This window comes from Miniopterus natalensis, chromosome 18 (genome assembly GCF_054644295.1).
Source record: "Miniopterus natalensis isolate mMinNat1 chromosome 18, mMinNat1.hap1, whole genome shotgun sequence".
NCBI lineage: Eukaryota > Metazoa > Chordata > Mammalia > Chiroptera > Miniopteridae > Miniopterus > Miniopterus natalensis.
The window spans coordinates 3,642,501-3,663,600 of record NC_142098.1 but is presented as its reverse complement, the minus strand read 5'-3'; the positions used below and the strand labels follow the sequence as shown (position 1 = coordinate 3,663,600).

Here is a 21,100-nt window from a genome sequence, read left to right as displayed (position 1 = left end):
TATAGGGAGAAAAATTTTAGAACGGAGGGAAGCATTGCTGAGAGAAGGGTCATTTGCCCCTTTATTTAGGCTTTCTATTCTAGTCCAGTTTTAATGTGGCACAGTGTTTAGCATGGGAACTCACGGGCTGATGCCCCCTTGTGGACTGTTAACAAGTAAATAGCACAAACGGAAATAAGGAATGGAGATCTCAATACATGTGAAATCATTCCTTCCTTTGTAAAGTGATTTTTGAAAGTGAGAGCAAAGGGATTGCTATTCCTGTATTTCATATACTTCACTGACTTTTTAAAACTGATCAAATATTGCTTTAACCCTTTGTAACAGAATGTGCATATATGTTAGCTGGACACTGATGTAAAGAAATACTGGTTGTTGGTTGGGCTGTGTGTCATTGTCATGCTGGACATCCAACTCCATTAGTTATGATACCTTAAAAATACAGTGAGATGCGATAGTAATTACAGAGTTAGCCCACTGCCCTCTCCCCTCAACACACACGCGCGCTTGGGAGATTTGTTGTCCATACTTAGTTGCTTGACCTGAAAGGGCCAGCAGCTATATGGGGCATTAGAAGAAGTAAGGATTTTTGTTGGTGAATTGGTAGATTTAAGCTTACTTGCTTTTACTTGATACTGCTGGAGGGTCTGGTTTGTGTGTGACGGTGGGTTTATGGAGGGAGTGCAGGAGCAACAGCCCAGGCCAGCTAAGAAAGGCTGCAGGCGCAGACCGCTGCTTGCCTTCGGAAGCTGTCCCACACAGTGAGCGTGGGCTTTGAGAGTAGGTGGACTGGCTTAAAGCCTGATTTCCTCTCTTTCCAGTTCTTGGCAGTTGTACAGTGTCGGGTATGTTACTTCGTCTCTGAACACTGGTTCCCTCTCTTTAAGGAGAGGTTAAAACCTACCTTATTGAACTGTTCGCAGCTCGAGTTTTACAGTGTGACATCTTGGCAAAACTCTGTTATTCCTACTCTTGGGTCGGGCCGTTCTGGGTTACAGAGTGGACCATGTGACTGACTGACTGACTGACTGACTGACTGCTGGGTTGTGGTAAGGACTCCTAATGAGAGAATGCATCGTCGGGGGTAACTCAGCCCAGAGCCCTTCTCCTTGCTGTGGACCTGGTGCTGTGCTACTGCGTGAGCACATACTGTATTTGTGCATCCCTGGCTATCAGTGTGAGTCTATTGAAGCATTTGCTGGGTCAGTTATTTAATTGTTGAAGCCTGCTAACCAATTCTTTTTATAAAAATGGTTTAGTAAGTTTTTTTCCTCTAGGAGTGACGGTTGCGTGTTTGGCAGGTTTAACTGAACCTGGAATTGCCCCTCGAGTCCCATCGTGCTTTTCAAAAACGGCTTTGTGAAGGTACACAGAGTAGTGAAATGTTTTTTGTTGTTTTGGTTTCTTTTCAAGAGTCGCTTATGGAAGCAGGCTCACTGTCTTATAGTCACTTTATTTAGTAGTTAAAGGAATTAATCTGAGTTCATTCTCAGAGAAAATATGATTATTTGGAATTATTTAACTTAACAGAAAAATAAGAAAGTTTTGTGTTTTTTTTTAACCCAGATAGATTCAAGTTTGACTCATAAGATTTTCTTCCTTTTAAAATTTTCCTTTGCGGCTAAATGGTAGAAATTTACTAAATTTTAAAAAAAGACCTGCTGTAAAGAGAAGAAAACTACAGATATCTCAAATGTAAATGCAACTGCCGGGGCTCAAGTGCCTTTTGGAAGTCCTGGCTCTGAGCCATGTAAACAAAGATAACTAGACAGATGCTTGGAAGGCTACGTTTCCGTGCTTGCCTCTGTCACCTTTTCCTTTCTTTCTTTGGTCCTTAAAAAATCTAGCCTGTATTCTAAACCCTACATGTAACTAATAGACACTTTAATGTAAGACAGTATTTTGGCAATGAAAATTTCCCTTGTAATTTATGAAACAGATTTTTGTTGTTGTTTTATCCTTGAAATCTGTTCCTGGGAAACTATTTTAGGAGAGAGAAGGGGCCAGGGTGGGAGCGGGCTGGGGAAAGATAGCTGGAATCAAGTGGGGAGCAGAGTGGGGGGTGACAGCAAGAACACAGGCTGCTCTACCAGGGACTTGTTTTTAAACATAAAAAGCATATGTGCCAAATTTACATATTTACTAATTAAAAAGGCTTCCTGGAAACATTAAGTAGACTATCTTCAGTAACCTTTAACACCGTCGCTAATGGATATTGCATAGAACATTTCATCGAAGGTCCTTTAAATAATGTAGGTGATTATGAATATGTAACTAGTTAATATGCAGCCGCGGCAGGATTACTGTGTGGAGGTTAATGAGCATCCTGCTCTGTGGTTCTCAGGGCTTTTCTCTTCTGCTTCTGGCTCACTTCATGCTTGGAGACACATGCGTCGGGTTGGGAAGCATCCTCACTGTTTTTGGGTCTCATCTCTTAATGGGGTTGTTAAATGGGAACTTTATAAGAAGGTTTTCATGAAGATTTTTTTTTTTTCAATTTACATTTAATTCTGTTTGTGTATTTTATAATGACTGCCAAATCACACGGTAGAATGGATTGGCGTAGTCCTAGGCCGGCTCTTCGGGATGCATCGTCAGTACTCTGTGATGTGTCAGCGCTGTTGTTAAGTGTTGCTCAGTGAGTGAGACTTCTGAGAGCCTCATTCCACAGCAGACTCGCTGTGCTGAGCTAATGTGGAGTATGGTTGGGTATCTGATCACAGCATGTATTTCCGTACAGGATTACTGCCTTAGTATTTAAAATGTCCCAGAGGAGGACATTTATTTTAGGAATTAAATGTTATAATAGAGAAATTTAGTGACAGCTCTCCCTCCCAATCTTGTGATTTTTGGGTAAAACATTGAATATACACAAGAGACTGTTATCAGTATCCAGAACAGTGAACCAGAGCAATGTGTTTCAAACCACATAATTCACCCTGGCCTGGTGGCTTGGCTGGTTGGAGTGTCATCCCAAACACCAAAAGGTTGCGGGTGCGATCCCTGGGCAGGGTACATACCTAGGTTTCGGGTGCAACCCCTGGTCAAGGGCGGGTACAGGAGGCAACGGATTGATGTTTCCTGTCACATCGATGTTTCTCTCTCTCTCTCTCTCTCACCCCCCCTTCTCTCCTTCCCTGGCTCCCCCTCTCTTTAAAATAAATGAAAACATATCCTCAGGGGAGGATTAAGAAAAACACACCTGGACATTTCTGCTATTTTTTTTCACCTGGCCTTTGTATTAAACCTTTTGGCTTTTTATTCTTTAGTTTCTCTGTCTCTAAAATGATGCTACAGCTTTCGAGGTTATTGTTTAAAATGTTTATTAATGGACCATTTAAAAGCAGATGATTAGTAATCTTTGGAAACAGTGTTACTTTTAAATAGCCATTCCCCCTTTATTGGTTAGTGCTCTTGTTTTCTGAGCATTGTGGGAATCTCCTGGAATACCTCTGAGGGAAACAAACAACTTTTGTACTTAATTTTATTGTTTTTGTATTACAAACATAGTCTCAACTGGCTATGAGGTACTCACCATTTTATCATAATTCACTGTGGGAACAAATGGGCTGTTCAGAGCATCTCTTTATCCCAAGTATTTCTTTTTGAAAATGTAGTAGAAAAATATCACTGAACTCATTTTTAATGTGTCAGAATAAAAATTACAGGTGAGAGCATTTGGAGATATACTGACAAAATAAAATATTTTCACTACTGTCTTTTTTTTTTTTACTGATGAAACGTGGGTGTTACATTAGCTTTTTTTGTTATTTGTAACATTTGTGTATTCTACAAAATATGTAACATTGAAAGTAGGTCTGTAGATTGTACAAAATACTAGTTATCTTATATCATGTGTCATCTAATAGTTATGAAGGGGGTTTTGCACCAAGTATGAGTCGGAGAGCTGTAATTTGTTCTGCGGTTATCAGCCCGCATTAGAGGCGTATGATAAAGTGTGCTGCTTAGATACTAACACTCACATCTCTGTGCATGTGACAAATAAAAATGTGGACTGGGATGCTGTGGAATCTGTAAAGCCACCGCTTTAGTGTTCTGACGCGCTGATTTTGTAGCTCTGTGCACAGGCCTGTTTTTCATGAATAGTTATCTGTTTCCATGACAGGTGGTCACTAGCTGCCGAGAGAGGATCCAGCACTGGTGAGTGAACGATGCTTTTATCATGTTTCTGAAACACTGTTGGGTCACCCACTTGTATTTAAATAAAGTGTGTACTGCTTTTTGCTAACCTGTAATTGAATTCTTCTAGAACTCTCCATTTTGAATGCTTTTGTCGCTGATTTATATTGTCTGTCACCACTTACTGATTTACGTGTTCCATGATTTCCTGAAGTTGTATCACCATTTGTGTTTATTCTCATTACCTTCTTTTCTTCTTTCCTTTTTTAAAAGTTAGAATAATATTAATATTATTATAAAGCGGAGACAGACATTTTTGAACTAGACTAATCATAGCCCTATTTGGGAATATTTCTTATATTTATACTAAATAATAGTTGGATCAGTGGTTTTAAAATAATGGTGGAAATATGCATGTTTCCCTGAAGTTTGAACATCTAAGTAACTGCCCACATCTCAGAGCTTGCTTGTGGACTGACCTTTCTCAAGTGCAGGGGAAAGCAGGCGTATCCATCACATCTGGCTGGCGTGCTGATCTTTAGTTAATAGACAGTGCTTGGTACGTCACAGTCCTCTTCTGTCTTCTGAGGAGAACACTCAGTTTCACGGGCGTCGTGCAGCCCAGCTGTTGATCTCACAGATATGAAATCACAGTGTATCCATGCTGTGTGCGCAGACATGTTACTGAAAGAACAGCAGGCCGCCTGTCCTGGTTATTGTCTGCTGGGTTATTGCAGGAGCCTGGTAGCTGCTAAGTGCAGAGACGAAACCTTCGCCTAGACACTATCAAACATATAATATTTTAAATTTACCTTAAGAGGCTTTTTCTTCATGCCTGAGATATCTCCAAAGAAATAATTCATAGTTAGTGTGTATCGCATGTTGTTTGGTTCACGTGCATGTGGGCTGCAGGCAGTGGGAGTCAGTGCGGTCTGTGTTCTGACTGCTGCCCCCAGAAAATCGGCTAAGACTCATAAGATCCACTTTGTAAGTAAAAATCCAGCAACTTCATTAACTTCCAATAAATGCACTGTTGTAGCTACATCCATGGTGGAGTAGGTCTGTCAGGATTTCTGTGGTGGACCATTCGCTTTCATTATACATCCCATTCAGGTTAAAGCTCAGAATGCAAGTCCTCGGCCAAAGAATTACTCCCCCCACCTCCCACCCCCGCTAATTTGGTCAAAGTGAACTGTTTTACAAATGATTCCTAGAGAAAGTTTATTAATGTTGGCTTCTCTCTCTCTTGGTTTTGGTAAGGAAATCAGGAAATTAGCAAAGGGTCGGATTCAGTGAGAACAGATACTAATTTACAGCAGTGTGTGAATCACAACTTGCTGCTGCTTTGCTTTGTGAGGTTCTTTCCCCTTAGATGGAGGATTCTTTAGGGCGAGGGGCAGTGCTCCTCCTCTTCTGCATGACACCTCCTTGGTGTTGGCATGTTATAGGACGTAAGTGTCAGAGTGAATGAAGACTGCACACAGTTATTTTGTACATAGTACTAGTTGCACGTACAAGCAGTGCCCAGTCTCGTGAGCACTGACAGATGGAATATGACATCTACTTCAGGGCAGGTTCGTGTGACTCAGCCTCAGTTTCCAGTCTGACAAAGCCCTCCAAACTAGAGAAGCTTGGCGTGTGTCTGTGCATCTTACAGTGAGAGGGTACCTTATCCATGCATTAGAAACCTAAATGATATCTTCCAGTTAACATCGTGTTTTCCTCTGAATCATTCCTAATATGGCTCAGTAAACAGACTTTACTGTCTGGTTTTTAATGAGGATCTGATGCTGCTAGAATCTCTGTGGCCAGTGAAGTCACTAATTTATCATATGAAAAACCTGGAACCAAAGTGTCTCTGTTCTTTTGATAGCCAGGGGTTGCTCTTTGGGAGCATTTTGGAATTCTCCTGGTGTTGTCATTCCCTGAATTCCACAAGCAGTGATTGGGCTCCTCTCCTAGGCCGGTGTGATGCTGTTTGGGATTGAGAGACCTGCCCTGGAGGAATTCCTCCTGGGACCCCAGCGGACGTCACAGCAGTCTTGTGCTGCGTGCAGAGGGGCAGGAAGCCTCACAGGCTGGGGCACTCTTCAGGGCCTCCCATACTGCTTTTAGATGGAAGCTGCTTTCGGTTCTCCTTAACCCTTGGCTTTGGTCTCCTCTGAAATACAGTTCTCGCAGCTGACACCTACCCCTGTGGGCAACGCCGATGCAGGGAAGGGGGAGCAAAGTATGTGATGTTTGAAAATGCATGTGATGTCTTCTGATGCCCATGATAGTTTGTGCACGTTTAAGGGACAAACTAGGCTTGTCCCTTGAATATTCTAGGCTTCAGAAATAATCTTAATTGAAAAAGAGTGTAGGACAAGAAGTAAAAATATTTGTAGAAAAGCAGAAGCAAAAATGGGCTGGGGCAGTGGGTCTGTCCCTCAGGCTTCTTCCAGAAAATTAACTCAGATCCTAAACTTTGGTGAACTAAAGGTATTTATAGTATTTTAGTTAACAGCAGATAAAAAGGAAAAGTTTGAGCCTAATAGTTGAAAATTTGTGCAACATTTTTAGAGCTAATAGTAGTTTACAATTTAGTGAAGATTAAAAAAAATTTAATGTAACTTTTTTTTCTTATAATCCTTCCTTTCCTCAGGAAGTGAGGTATTACAAAATGCATGCACCATTGTTTAATAAAATGTGGATATGCTCCCTATTGTTTGATCCACTAGGAGCCCGATTATCTTTTTGGAGATTATTGGTAATTTTTTATTTTTTTAATTCCTTCCTAAAAATCATGGGATTCGGAGTCACAGACTTACACAGGAGTCCTGTCCTTCTCTAACTAACTTGGGTGAATTACGTCACTAAGATTCGCTTTCTCTTTGTAGAGCGGTGGTGATACTACTTGATAAGTGAGGCAGTGGGTGTAAGGGGAGCACACAGACTGGCAAGCAGTACCTGTTAACATTAGCTCAAAACCTTTGTTGAAAATTTTAATTGTCAGGTGAATAAAGGAAAACAAAGATCCCACCAGAGCTTTGCAAATATGCCTGAACATTCACATTCATGCTGTCGTCTTCTGTGAGGCGGGAGGCGGCTTTCTGAGCAGTATTGTTAAAACTATGTTAGTGTTTTACAATAACTTTTTATTATTATGGAGAATTTCAGACAAAAGGTGACAGAGTAGTGTAGTGAGTTACTGAAATAAAGAATCACAGCTAAAGGCTGAGAATAATCTCCAAGGGATAAATGAAGTGCACGGTCTGACTCCTTGTCAGAAAGGTGGAGTGCAGTGTGTGAGAAGGTGGGTGAACACCTGTGCACACGCACACACCCCTCTGCAAACAGGTCCTGAAAAGATTTGCTACAAACTGTTAAAAAATAGTTGTTTCGCACAGCTGGCGGGGCTCAGCGGTTGAGCATCGACCTAGGACCCAGGAGATCGCGGTTCGATTCTTGGTCAGGGCAGGCAGCCGATCGATGACTCCCTCATCATTGGTGATTCTCTCTCTCTCCCTTCCTCTCTCTGAAATCAATAAAGATACGTTAACCCCCCTAAACACACACACACACACACACACACACACACACACACACAGTTCTTTACAAAGAAGAGAACCAAGAATTGGGGGGAAAGGGGAGGAGAGAAGCTACACATTGAACTTCTTAAATTCTGAACTACATTGATATACTGCCGAATTTTAAATTTTAAAAAGTTAATAGAGCCTTTTATATCTTAAAGATATACACTGAACTATTTCCGGGTGGAACGATGTGTTGGATTCACTTTGGAATCGTTGGAGGTGGGGTAGAGGGTAGGACAGCACTGAGATGCGGTGGCTGGAGATGGAGCCGGGAGCTGAGCACCCTTGAGCCCAGTGATGGGTGCATGTGGACTCGTGTGTTCACTGGAATGTCAGTATTTCCTGCCTGTTTCAGCTTCCTGCTTTAAAGTGAAAATTAGCGAAATCTTATTTCAATTATTGCTTTAAGTTTTCCTTTTTATTATTTAAAGCTACTTTAATTATTTAAAGGAACTTTTATTTTTTAAAACTACTTTTTATTATTTAAAAGAAATTGGAGTCTTTATCACTCGTCTCAAACAAGGAATACAGAACTTTTTTCGTTATTAGGTTTTTTTGGTCAGTTGCATTTAAGAAGAAGATTAAATATAGAGTCTGTCTCATAGTCTACCATCTCCTTTTCATACCCTATTATGAAAATCTTCAAACATACGGAAAAGTTTGAAGGAATTGCATAGGTGAGCCGTGATCACTTACCTGTGTATCCGCACCGCAGTCCATCAGTCCGTTTTTTTCTGATGCATTTCACAGCCAGCTTGTGGACGGTGTGCTTCTGTAATACTCTCATACCTTTTACAACTTGGTGCAAGTCGGCGTTTCCCAGGGGACCCGCCCTGCTCTTCATCCTTGGGGTCAAGGCTGATGCGTAGGCCTGTTACGCCCTCGCTGCTCACTTTAAAGACAAACGTGCTTCTCAGAAGGCCGATAGCACGTGGTCAGCTGGACTCAGCACAAGACTGTAGACGTTTCTGACATGCTCACAGCAGTGCTTTAGTTCTCATTTTCCATGAGGAACGTTGCCAGAGGGTAGCTGATGCAAATTAAACCTTCTTGATTGGATAATTTTTTAAATGAAGAGTTGAAGCCTGAACCTCATCTGTGAGGGTCAGATATGGTAAAGCCAGTCAAGGAGGTCTGTAGAGTGTAAGGTTTGGGAGGTTCACTCTCACCTTGCTAGGTTTTATTTTCCATTTGAAAAAACATTCGTTTAAGTGGCTGCCTCTTTTGACTACACATTTAAATATGACTACAGTGTCCCCAAATGTTTCTAAGCAGTGAAGTAGAAAAAACCCGTTCAGATTTTGGCACAGATAAAAGATTCCCTGCCTACCTTCTATCACAGTAGTTCTTGGAATCAGTGTTGCACTTTTTGCTGCAAAGGCTTTGTGATCTTCGCTGGGATTATTTAAGCCCTGAGTAGTAGAGAGACTGGAGATGACTCTGACCGAGGGTTTGATCTTGGATATTTCCACCAGTGGGGCCTTCAGAGAGGGGGGGGGGGGGAGAGGGAGGGAGGGGGGGGAGAGAGAGATCCTTAAGCCATGATTTCTCCCAGAGGACTGCTTGCCTCCTTTCAAAAGGGATTTCTACATGGCTGCGTTTAAATTTTTATTTTTAGAAAACAATTCAAAATTTAGAAATCACCACTTCAGTCTTAAACTGTCCTCCAGTATGTTCACATTTTTGTTCTAGAGAGAACTACTGGTAACTTGGAACTGACTCCTTGGTTTGGAACACTGACTGGTCTCTCGTATGGCTCTGGTTGAATCTGCCGCTCTTTCGTTAGACATGTTTTGTGAAGAAGCTGCCTTTCCCAGGTGCAGTTACCAAGATAAGCTACATTGAGCGCTGACTTTAACACTAGCCTTGAACAGTTGTAGGGACATTAGCCCTGGAGCATTTGGAAAATTACTTATCGAAAACATGCACCTACTGTGTGCAGGCAGTGTACCAAGTCAGTTCCCACAGACGCTAACTGTCCCACTTACTGCTCACAGCAGCCCTGACCCCAAGCCCCTGGGTGGGCACATTTCGCCATGCTGTCTTTCAGAAAGGCCTGTTTCAGAAAGATGTCCCTGACAGAGGGATCTGGTTTCTCTCAAATGTGTTTTTCTATCCTCCCCCTTTCTCTTTTGTAAGAGGAAAGTGTTGATACTTGACATTTACTACAGGAATGTTTTTAGGATGAGTAACATATATGTGAAATTCTTTCATATTCTTTAGACTAAAGGAGATAATTTTATTAATTATGCTACTGTTGCTTTAGGGGAGCCAAGCAGTAAACTCTACCCAATTCCATGTTTGTAGAGCAGCCGTTTCATTATCTGGAGATCCATTTTCTATGTTGCAATTTATCCTGTTTCAATTTGACAATATCTGTGTGTTCTTTTAAGTTACTTGCTGAATTGGTGAGTTTTTGTTATTTTTAAAGATTGACAGAGCCCTTCTGCTTTAAAAAATTTTAGTGCCCTGGCTTTGCCTGCAGTTGACACCCTAGCAGAGAACCCTTAGGAAACCTAATGTCTGGAGAGGGGTTGAGAGCAGGCCTCGGTGAGGGCTGTTCATTCCCCGTAGGTGTAGGAACTGAGCGAGAGTCACAGCATGGAGACCAGTGACTATCTCTGCTCCTACAGAATTACATCTTGGCTGTTTGAAATTAATTGATTAGGTAGCTCTGCTTTGATAGAACATGAAACAGACTTCAGAGCCAAATCGAAATGCCTTTTGTTTACCTTGCCTAAGTTCTAGCCCCTGGTAGTCTCGATCGCATTAGCATGACTCTGTGAAGGGCTGATGACTCCCTGCTTTTCTGTGTAAAGTTTTCTGAAACATCTGATCGGATTCTGTTCTCGTAGTTTCTACTCCACAGCCAGTGCCTGTTCACCTAAAAGCTTCACTAAATCTCTTCTTCCTTCCTCTTGAGTTTCTGTTTCCGCCCAAACATCAGGCCTCCTTCACTATCTCCCTTAGTTTCCAAATTTTATTTAGTGTGATGATCTCCCTCTTCAGGAAACACTGGTTCTCAAGCTCTGAGTGTTCTGTTTCTAAAAGCCAAAGTCCCTGAGTAATGTCATTGCTAAACTTTGTCAAAACAGGATTTTTAAATTGAAAAACATTTGTCTTTAAATTGATAAACTGAGGTTTCTGGTTAGCCTGTGTTGTGGTACATAGCCCACTGGAGGGGTGAGGTTGTGTGTTCACTTAGGGTTTGGTGTTTTGTCCACAGGAGGAAGGTGGAGGACGACTACGGTGCCCTTCAGGAGAGGCTCGGCACTCTGCCCGATAAATTGTCCTACAGCATCATGGTAGGCTTGCTGCGTGTTTCTCTAAAGGAGCACGTTGTTTCTTGTAAAGATACTACCGATATAAAGTAATAAAATGTTTCTTTACCTTCTGTGCATCAATTCACAAATTGCTAAGCTGTGTCAGAGGCAACTGCCATAGCAAGGAAGGTTGGTTTCTTTGGCTTCACAATCACACACCTGTTATAATGGGTGGGGAACCTTTTTTCTGCCAAAGGCCATTTAGATATTTATAACATCACTCTCGGGCCATACAAAATTATCAACTTAAAAAATCAGCTACGAAAAAAGCTCCTAGATTTATTGAATTTCAAGTCCACTTGCGGGTGCCTTGGCAGGGACAGACCAAATGATTTTGCTGGTAGTATATGGCCCTCGGGCTGGACGTTCCCCACCCCTGAGCTATAATAATAGTGAGTCTTTACTTTTTCTCCCCTTTTTACACTTATATTAAATTATCACATTGTGGTGACAAAAATGGCATAAGTTTTAGCACAAATTTTGACATATTTGGTATGCAGGTTTACTATGTTAGAAAACTGTAATTATGACAGAAATATGGTGCTTAGTTGTTTCCTGTTAGCCAGAGTGGGAATAGACCATAATGTTGTGTAAGTCACAGAATTAAACCCTAGAACATGGGATTTTATGTAAAAAGGTACTGCCAATTTTTGCTTGAATGATCTTCACATTGATATCGTCGCCTGGGTAGGCCCTTTCGTTGCATGAGTATTCTTTTTCACGCGGCTTTGTTCTCAGCTACACTGGCCCAGATACCCTGTAAGTTTTGTAGACTTGTTAAAGCTGTTTATTCATTCCCGCTTTGGAAAAAAAAAAGGCTATTTTATTGGAAGTAATTTTCAGGTTTTTTAATCAAAGGTCTTTATTAGCTAATATTTTGTTACAAGTTTGCTTTCATTTAGGTTTAAGAGTGAACAAAAAGTATAAACATTAGGAGACAAGGCTGCTTTCTCTGAGAGCTGTGTGAACGTGCTGTCCTTCCCTGGTGTTGATTGTTAACCCACAACAATTTCCTGTAGGTTTTCCTAGTGAAACTTTAATTAATGTTTAATTTCTGTGAAGTTGACATTTTATTTTTCTTAAAAAAGGTCTCAATGCAGAGCTTTTAATGCTAAGTGTTATATAAAATGTATTTTTCAGTGTTCTTAATGCTATTATTATTATTTTTTAAATAGGTACCATTTGGCCCCTTTGCCTTCATGCCAGGAAAACTTGTCCATACTAATGAAGTCACTGTTTTACTTGGGGATAACTGGTTTGCAAAGTGTTCAGCAAAGCAGGCTGTGGGCTTAGTCGAGCACCGGAAAGGACGTATGTACTGATTATAAATGATGCTTCTTTGCTAGAAGTGTATCGGGTCACCAGGTGCCAAGCTGACAGCTGTTTGTTACTGAAAGTACCTTCCATGACTTCCTAGTCCAGGCTCTGTGATTCTATTGATTACAGGCAGTTGGAAAAACCAGCACGTGGGAGTGTGAGCTGGATGCTGGCACATCTGGGTTGGACTAGCACTTAGATTAGCATGTTTTTAGAAATTGCATCATATGTGTCATTACATGTGGTTTTGTTGGGAAGACGTAAGAATTGGGGGCATTTTAGCCCTGTCCAGTGTTGCTCAGAGGTAGAGCTGGTTTGATTCCCGGTCAAGGGCACATACCTGGGTTGCAGGTTCACCCCCCAGCCCCAGTTGGGGTGTGTGCAGAAGGCAACCAATGGATGTGTCTCTCTCACATCAATGTTTCTCTCTCTCCCCCCTTCTCCCTCTCCCTCTCTCTCCCTCTTCTTCCCTCCCTCCCCCTCTGTCCCTCCCCCTTCCCTTCCACTCTCTCTGAAAATCAGTGGAAAAAATATCCTCAGGTGAGGATTAACAACAACAACAAAAAGAATTGAGGGCATTTTATATTTTATAGTTGGTTTGTTGTAGTTTCTTTCGTTCACTTACCTTTGCTTTTAATACTTTAGTACACATAAGGAATTTACTTACTACTTACTGAACTAAGAGAAGTATCTGTTTGCAAAAATAGAAACAATTTTTAAACATGATTTTTTGGTTTGGAAGAAGTGATATTTTTATTTTACAGAAGAGGAGGCCAGGTGTGGAGAGGTGCTACCTGAAATGCACCCTTACGCTTGTTAAGTGGTGAGGTCTCCGCCTCATTTTATTGAGCTGGTTCTTCAATTTGGTTTATCTATGATACTGTTTGTTGGTGTGTATATATCCACACACACACACATTGTAGTTGGATGGGTTGGATTGAGTCTAGCTTAGTTGCATTTTAAAATTAAGTTTATTAATCTGTGCTGTTATTTCCATAATAGCATACTTAAATTGGTAGTATGTCAGCTCTACCTACTTTTTAACCTTCCAGTTAAATGTGCATTTGAGAATAAATTTTTGAGGACCCTTCTACATAAATGGGGTCATATAGATAGAAAACAGCTGAGTTTTCTAACGCTGAAATGATTTCACTTATATATGAGTGGGTACTAGTTAACGAACTCATTTACGCAATGAAATTCTAGGATCTCTATTTGGAGACTCTAATTGCAGATCAACTCATATAAGTTTATAATTGATACATATTTTGATATTTTGTGACACTAATCAGAATCTTATTGTTAGGCCTGTGTATAATTTCTGGCAATGATACTTCTTTTGGCATTGCTACATTAAAATAAGTCATGTACATGTGTTAGAGGAGAGAGAATGGGCATAATTCTTTCTTAAAGGCCTTTCTTAATGGGGAAGTCTTTATTTACTTTGGTAGCTCTGCTGATATGATATCAGTTCATAGTCTGTTCAAGTTTTTTCATTTTGATTTTTATATGGATATTTCAGCAAAGAAATATTTAGAATCAATTATGACTTACTATATTAATGGGAGAATACTTTTAATAGAATGGAGGTCTAGAATACAGAAATCTTTTTTGGTAAATCACTTTCCAATATTAAATATGGTTTTGGGAATGACCAAACATAATGACTTTAGGGATCAATATTTATCTAAGATAATTTTCAGAATATATACATATAAATTATGTTTGAAACCTATTATGAGAAATTCTAAAAAGCTGTTTTATTCACACAGTTTTATAATAATTTATAATAACTGAAGAAAATTTTTAGGTATATTGCTATACTTGACATTAATAAGAAAAGGTACTTTATTTTTGTTAAGGCAGAAGAATTATAACAAGTTAAAACCTACTTCCTCACTGTTGACAGGTAATTGGGGAAGGTGGAGGGAGGTCATTGCATGTTAAAAAAAAGTAGTCAAAATGGGCAAAATGGATTTAACACAAAAACAACAAAAGGACTCAGAGGAGGTGATTCTGAGGAGGATGATTTCTGAGAGAGTTTCCTACCTTTTGTGATCACATCTTGCATTTTTGTCATTTAACATCAACATGATCAGCTTTTTAAAGATTTTTTAAAATTATGAGAGTGAAATTGACTTTTTATTTGGTATACTGTTTAGTGAGTTACAACAGGTGTAAGATTTGTTCAACCAGTGCCACAGTCAGGATAAAGAATAGAATACAGGATACACCCCAGGACACAGGGTCACAGCAAAAACCCCCTAATGCTTTCCTTTTGTGGTCACATCCCACCTTTATCTACTGCTCAGGCCTGAGAAGTCCACTTATATCCTCATCGAGATTCCTTATACGTGGTGAGCCCTTTCCCTGATGCTTTCAGAAGTCTCTCCTTGTCTTTGCCTTTCAGACATTGGATTATGTGCTTTGGTGCGGGTCTGTTTGGGTTTATTCTACTTGGAGTTAGTTGAGCCTTTGTATTTGTAGATTCAAGTCTTTTGTCAAATTTGGGTATTTAACATTATTTCTTTAAATAATCTTTTACCACTTATACTTTTTTCCTTCTGAGATTCACTTCATGTGATATTGGTCCACTTGATAGTATCCTAGAAGTCTCCTGGGTCAGTTTACTTCTTTCTTTTTCTGCTCCTTAGACTTGATAATTTCAAATGGTCAGTCTTCAGGTTCACTGATTATTTTTACTACTTGCTCAAATATGCTGTTGAACTCCTCTAGTGAGTTTTTCAGTTCAGTTGTTAATTTTTTTAGCTCTAGAATTTTTGATGGTTCCTTTATATAATTTCTATCTCTTTGTTAATATTCTTATTTTATTCATATATTGTTTTTCGTATTTTCTTTAGTTCTTTGTGTGAGTGTTCTTTTTTCCTTTGAGCATATTGGAGACAATTGTTTCAAAGTCTTCGTCTAGTACATCTGATATCTGTAGTTCTTTAGGGACAATTTCTGGAGATTTATTCTTTTTTCTTCTTCTTCAGTTTTTCCTTCTCTTTATTTTATTTTTTTAATGTTTGAATTTATTTTTATTGTTAAAAGTATTACAGATGCCCCTCCCCCCCAGGCCTTCATCACACTATTGTCTGTGACCATGGGTTATGCACATGTGCATATAAATTTTTAGGTTAATCTCTCCCCAGCCACCCACCCACTCCCGCCTTCCCTCTGAGATTCGTTAGTCTGTTCCATGCTTCTATGTTTCTGCATCTATTTTGTTCATCTGTTTATTTTGTTCGTTAGATTCCACAAATGAGCAAGATCATGTGATACTTGTCTTTCTCTGATTGGCTTATTTCACTTAGGATACTACTCTCAGGTCCCACCATCCTGTCTCAAAGGGTAAGGGATCCTTCTTTTTTACAGCTGTGTAGTATTCCATGGTGTAAATGTCTGAAAAGATGCTTGATATGATTTCAGTCTTCTTGAACTTGTGGAGACTTGTTTTGTGTCCTAACCTGTGGTCTATCTTTGAGAGTGACCCATGTGCACTTGAGGAGAAAACGTATTCTGCAGCTTTGGGGGAAATGTTCTGTAAATCTCAATTAAATCCATCTGATCTAGTGTGTCATTTAGAGTCACTGTTTCCTTGTTGATTTTTTTGTCTGGAAGCTCTATCCAGTGAAGTCAGTGGGGTGTTAAAGTTCCCCACTGTGATTGTATTGCTTAGAGCATTTAATCCTTTTACATCTAAAGTTATTATTGATAGATACTTATCTGTTGCCATTTTAATTCTTTTTGTTGTTTTAATTATCTTTATTGTTGAAAGTATTACAAATATCCCCTTTTTGCCCCATTGATGTCCTCCACCCTGCATCCCCCCTCTCCAGGGCTTCACCACACTATTGTCTGTGTTCCTGGGTTATGCATATAAGTTCCTAGGTTAATCTCTCCCCACCCACCCACTCCTGCCTTATGCCTATGTTTCTCTCTCTTTCTACTCTGCTTATTATAGCAGTCTCTTTAACATTTCTTTCAGTGCTGGTTTTGTGGTGATAAACTCCTTTAGCCTTTTTTTTTGTCTGGGAAGCTCTTTATTTCACCATCTATTTTTTTTTTTTTTCAGACATATCTTTATTGATTTCAGAGAGAGGAAAGGAGGGGGAGAGAGAGAGATAGAACCATCAATGATGAGAGAGTCATTGATCAGCTTCCTAGCCTGCAACCTGGGCATGTGCCCTGACCGGGAATCGAGCCCCGATCTCCTGGATTCTAGTTTGATGTTCAACCGTTGAGCCACGCCTGGCCGGGCCACCATCTATTTTGAATGATAGCCTTGCTGGATAGATTAGTCTTGGTTTCAGATCCTTGCTTTTTATTACCTTGAATACTTCATGCCATTCCCTTCTGGCCTGTGAGTTTCTGATGAGAAATCAGCCGACAGCCTTATGGGAGAGCTCCTTTGTAGTAACAGATTGCTTCTTTCTTGCTGCCTTTAAGATTCTCTCTGTCTGTAATTTCTGCAATTTTAATTATGATGTGTCTGGGCATGGGCTTCTTTGGGTTCTTCTTGCTTTGAACTGTGCCTCTTGAGCTTGTGTGACTTTTTCCTTGACCAGGTTAGGGAAGTTTTCTGCCATTATTTCTTTTTTTTAAATATATCTTTATTGATTTCAGAGAGAGGAAAGGAAAGGGAGAGAGAGAGATAGAAACATCAATGATGAGAGAGTCACTGATCAAGCCCACAACCGGGGCATGTGCCCTGACTGGGAATCGAACCCTGATCGCCTGGATCCCAGGTCGACGCTCAACCGCTGAGCCACGCCCGGCCAGGCTCTGCCATTATTTCTTCAAACAGGTTCTCTAACCCTTGCTTACTTTTGACCACCTCTGGCACTCCTATGATGTGAATATTGTTATGTTTCATGTTGTCCCAGAGTTCCCTTAGACTGTCCTTCTGTTTTTAAATGGTTTTTTCTTTTTGGATCACTCATTGAGTGATTTTTTTCTACCCTGTCTTCTAATTTGCTGATCTGATCCTCAGCTTCCCCTAATTTGCCGTTATTCCTTCCAATGTGTTCTTTATTTCTGTTATGTCATTCTTAATTTCCTTCATAGTTTCTATGTATTTTTTCATGCTATTGAGCATCCTTACAATCAGTATTCTGAACTCTATCTGACAGATTGCTTATCTCCATTTCATTTAGCTCTTCTTATGGAGAATTCTTGTTCTTTCATTTGGGGATTGTTTTTTTGTCTCCCAATTTTGGTTGCCTGTTTGAGTTTTTTCTATGTATTAGGTAGATCTGCTAGGACTCCCAGTCTTCTGGATGGTCTCTGGTGTAGGCCAATGTCAGGTGCTGTTTGTGACTGGCCTTGAGAACCCTGTTTGAATTATCCGAGATCCACAGCTTGTGGCTCCCTCTGCTGGGGCTGGGTGCATTTGGACAGGACCAAGATGTGCACCAAGGTCTGCTTTTCCAAGCCTTGGGTCAAGAAGCAAGTTGGGCAAAGATTCAAAGCACCCAGAGGCTGTTATTCAGTCTCTTAATGAGCCTCAGGCTGTAGAAACTCCTCTGGGTAGGGTGAGAGGTTTTCCAGCAGGGTGGGGCAGTCCGACCCCCCCAGGGTAGGGGTGCAAAAGCTGCCTGGATAGTAAATGTTTGCCTGTGAAAAATGTCCTATACAGTATGGGGAAATGACTCAGCATAGGGATCCAGATGGCTGCCCTCTGAGCTCTATCTCCAGAGCCCCCAACCCTGGATTCTCCTCACACAGCTCCAGTCCACTCTGCCCTCCCTTGGCTGGAGCCCAAGGTGAGTGGCTGCATACGAAACTTTGTGTTGGCTCTTTAAGAGGGTGCCTGCATTTCCAGCCATCTCTCACTGGCAGACAGAAACCCTGGTGCTTTTCACGGCCCGATGTTATATGGACACCTTTCTCAGTTCTGATGGCTGGGCTGGGAAGCCCAGCCTGGCGTTTAGACCTCAGAGTTCTCAGTGGGAACCCCCCATAGCTGAGATCTCCCTTTGTACCTTCAGCTGCTGCCTGTGGGAGCCCAGCCAGCCCTCTCGCGCCTCCGCACTTCCTACCAGTCTCTATGGGGTCTCCACTTTTCCTCCTTGGTTATGAGGGTGCCTTCCAACTCGTCTGCAGTTGATTATTCAGGATGGTTTTTCTGTATTTTAGTTGTAATTCCAGTTTGGTCCTGGGAGGGTGTTAGTGTAGCTTCCACTCAATCTATGCCATCTTGGAATCTCTACTCACACCTCTCCTCTTTAAACTTCCTGGAGATTTATTCTTTTGGGCCACTTTTTTCTGTTTATTGTTTGGCTTTTGATCTCTTTTTTTGGTGAAAATTGAGTATTTTAAAAAACAACCACTTTTCCCAGTCTGTGCAGACTGGTGCGGAAGAACGTCACTAATAAACTGGCCATGCCCTCAGCCTTTGTATACACCTGAAGTGAAAGTTTTTTTCATGTGTTTTCTGAACATGTGACTTCCCTGTCTTAATTTCACAAAGATTCTCACCTCAGTTTCTCTTTGCAGCCTCAGACTATATGTTGTATGGCTCTATTCAGTCTCTTGCCCAGGTGTCAGTAGCTTTCATGATCAGTGCCTCCACTGAAATTGGGGTCAGGTGAGACAGTTCCCTCCAGTTTTTCAGGCAGCCCTCAGACTGGTTAGAATCTTGCAAATAAGGTCTAGTTTATTCCCTCTGGTTCAGGGAAGGGCACTGGGATATGGGCTGCCACCTTCTCCAGATCACATTGCTCCACACTGGGGAGGGGCGGGGAAATGGGAGTAACCCTGCCATGGAAATTCTTGCCATCCTGACTGTGGCTCTTTCTTGTCTGAGTTCACGTGGTTGCTATAGACTTTTGACTGTCCCAGAGCTCCTATAATGTACTTTAGTTTCTGGTTGTTTTGATGTTTCTGTCAAGGAGAACAAAGACTTGGAGCTTTTGTCTTTAATTTTGTTCCTTCCTTTTTCTTTTTTTAAAAAAGTATGTTGTTACTGATTTCAGAGAGAGGTAGAAACATCACTGATGAGAGAGTCATTCATCAGCTGCCTCCTGCATGCCCCCGACTGGGGACTGAGCCCACAACCTGGGCATGTGCCCTGACCAGGAATCAAAGTGCGATCTCCTGGATCCTAGGTCGATGCCCAACCGCTGAGCCATGCCCAGCCGGGCTCTTTCCTGTTGTTTTAAGGGAAGATTTTATTTTCCTTGGAGTGTTAGAAACTTCTGAACGTGTTTTCTAATCTTTTTAAAAAAAATGTTTTTATTGATTTTAGAGAGGAAGTGGGAGGGAGAGAGAAACATCAATGGGAGTGAGACATCAATTGGCTGCCTCCTGCACCACCCACTGGGGATCAAGCCCCAAACCCGGGCATGTTCCCTGCCCAGGAATTGAACTCTGGTGACCTTCTGGTTCATGGGTTGATGCTCAACCACTGAGCAACACCAGCTGGACATGTTTTCTAACCTTAATCTAGTGGTTTGGGAACCAGGCTGGATGTCTCAGGGCTCAGTGTGTGCACTGTCTTTACTGAGACATGTTATCTTGTCCGCTCTGTTCTTCACCCCTTCTCACAGTCCCTGCAACCCACTCTAGGCTGTGGATTTTCTGGTTCATCAGGAAAGGGGCAATTATGTGGCTGTGCTTTGTGAGGGTGGGTTTGGAGCGTAATCATTCTAGTCAAACTTTCATCCAGATCTTCGTTTCCAGTTCACCCTGTGTTCAGAAGCATTCCCAAGAGAGGAGCCTTTGCCAGGTCCAGCAGCCCATTCAGACTTCTGCAGCCCTGCCTGCTGCAGTCAGTCACCACTTGTCTGTTTCCAGAACTCACATTCCTTGTCTGCTATTATTTCTTTCATCCTTTCCCATATCTTTGTCCTTATGCCTTTTCAATTTTTCTTTTTTGTTATTTACCCTCACCCAAGAATATGTTTTTATTGATTTTTTAGAGAGAGGGGAAGGGAGGGTGGGAGAGAGAGAGAGATAAACATTGATGTGAGAAGCATTGATCAGTTGCCTCCCGTATACATCTGACCGGTGATCGAACCCTCAACCTGGGTATATGCCCTGACTGGAAATCGAACCCACAACTTTTGATGTGTGGGATGACGCTCCAACCAACTGAGCCACCCAGCCAGGGCTCTTGGTGGTTATTTTAATGAGGTATGGGGGCAGAGCAGATACTAAGTGCATGCGTTCAGTGTCTGTGTTAAAGTGGAAGCACATCCCTTGCACTGACTCAAGGAGACGTCCTGTGCAGAAGTTAGTGGACATCTCCACCAGGGGGCATGTCCTGGGCACTGCTGGGAGAATTCCGAAAAATGCCAGCACACAGAAGGAAGGAGCTTGGGAATGGAGTGGTCACAAAGGAGCCCGAGAGACTTATCTTTATGGGCCCGATCCTATTTAGCACACACAGGTACCGGCTGGATAGAAAGATGCATTCATGGAGGGTGTTTGTAACTCTCATTAAGGCTTTGCAAATAATTATGACATCCATAGCTTTATTCCTTTTACGTATATGTAACTCCACAAGCTGTTAACTAAATATTTCTAAGTATTTGGTCCTGTCATTTATCTTTAGGTGAAAATGATGATTCTGCTTAAGTTCTTAAGAGCTTTTAGATTTCCTTTCCTAGTTTACATGTGGTCTTCTGAGTTTGTACTGTTGATTTGTTGTCAGTTTCTCTTCTCATAGCTGCTGCAGAGGGTTTTAGCTGGCTCTGGGCAAATTATACTACAGATTCTGAATTAGTGAGGATTTTAAAA

General features: G+C 41.3%; 1 protein-coding gene across 1 annotated transcript in view; it reads left to right on the top strand.

Annotated features, from left to right (window-relative positions):
• The first annotated feature begins 1,023 nt into the window (after nt 1-1,023).
• Nucleotides 1,024-21,100, top strand: part of URI1 (URI1 prefoldin like chaperone) — a 33,067-nt gene continuing 12,990 nt past the window's right edge. The window contains exons 1-3 of the mRNA XM_087827131.1: nt 1,024-4,161; nt 10,942-11,020; nt 12,214-12,349. Of these exons, the coding sequence (XP_087683257.1) occupies nt 11,018-11,020; nt 12,214-12,349 (139 nt within the window). The 5' untranslated portion in view covers nt 1,024-4,161; nt 10,942-11,017. The remainder of the gene's footprint in view (nt 4,162-10,941; nt 11,021-12,213; nt 12,350-21,100) is intronic.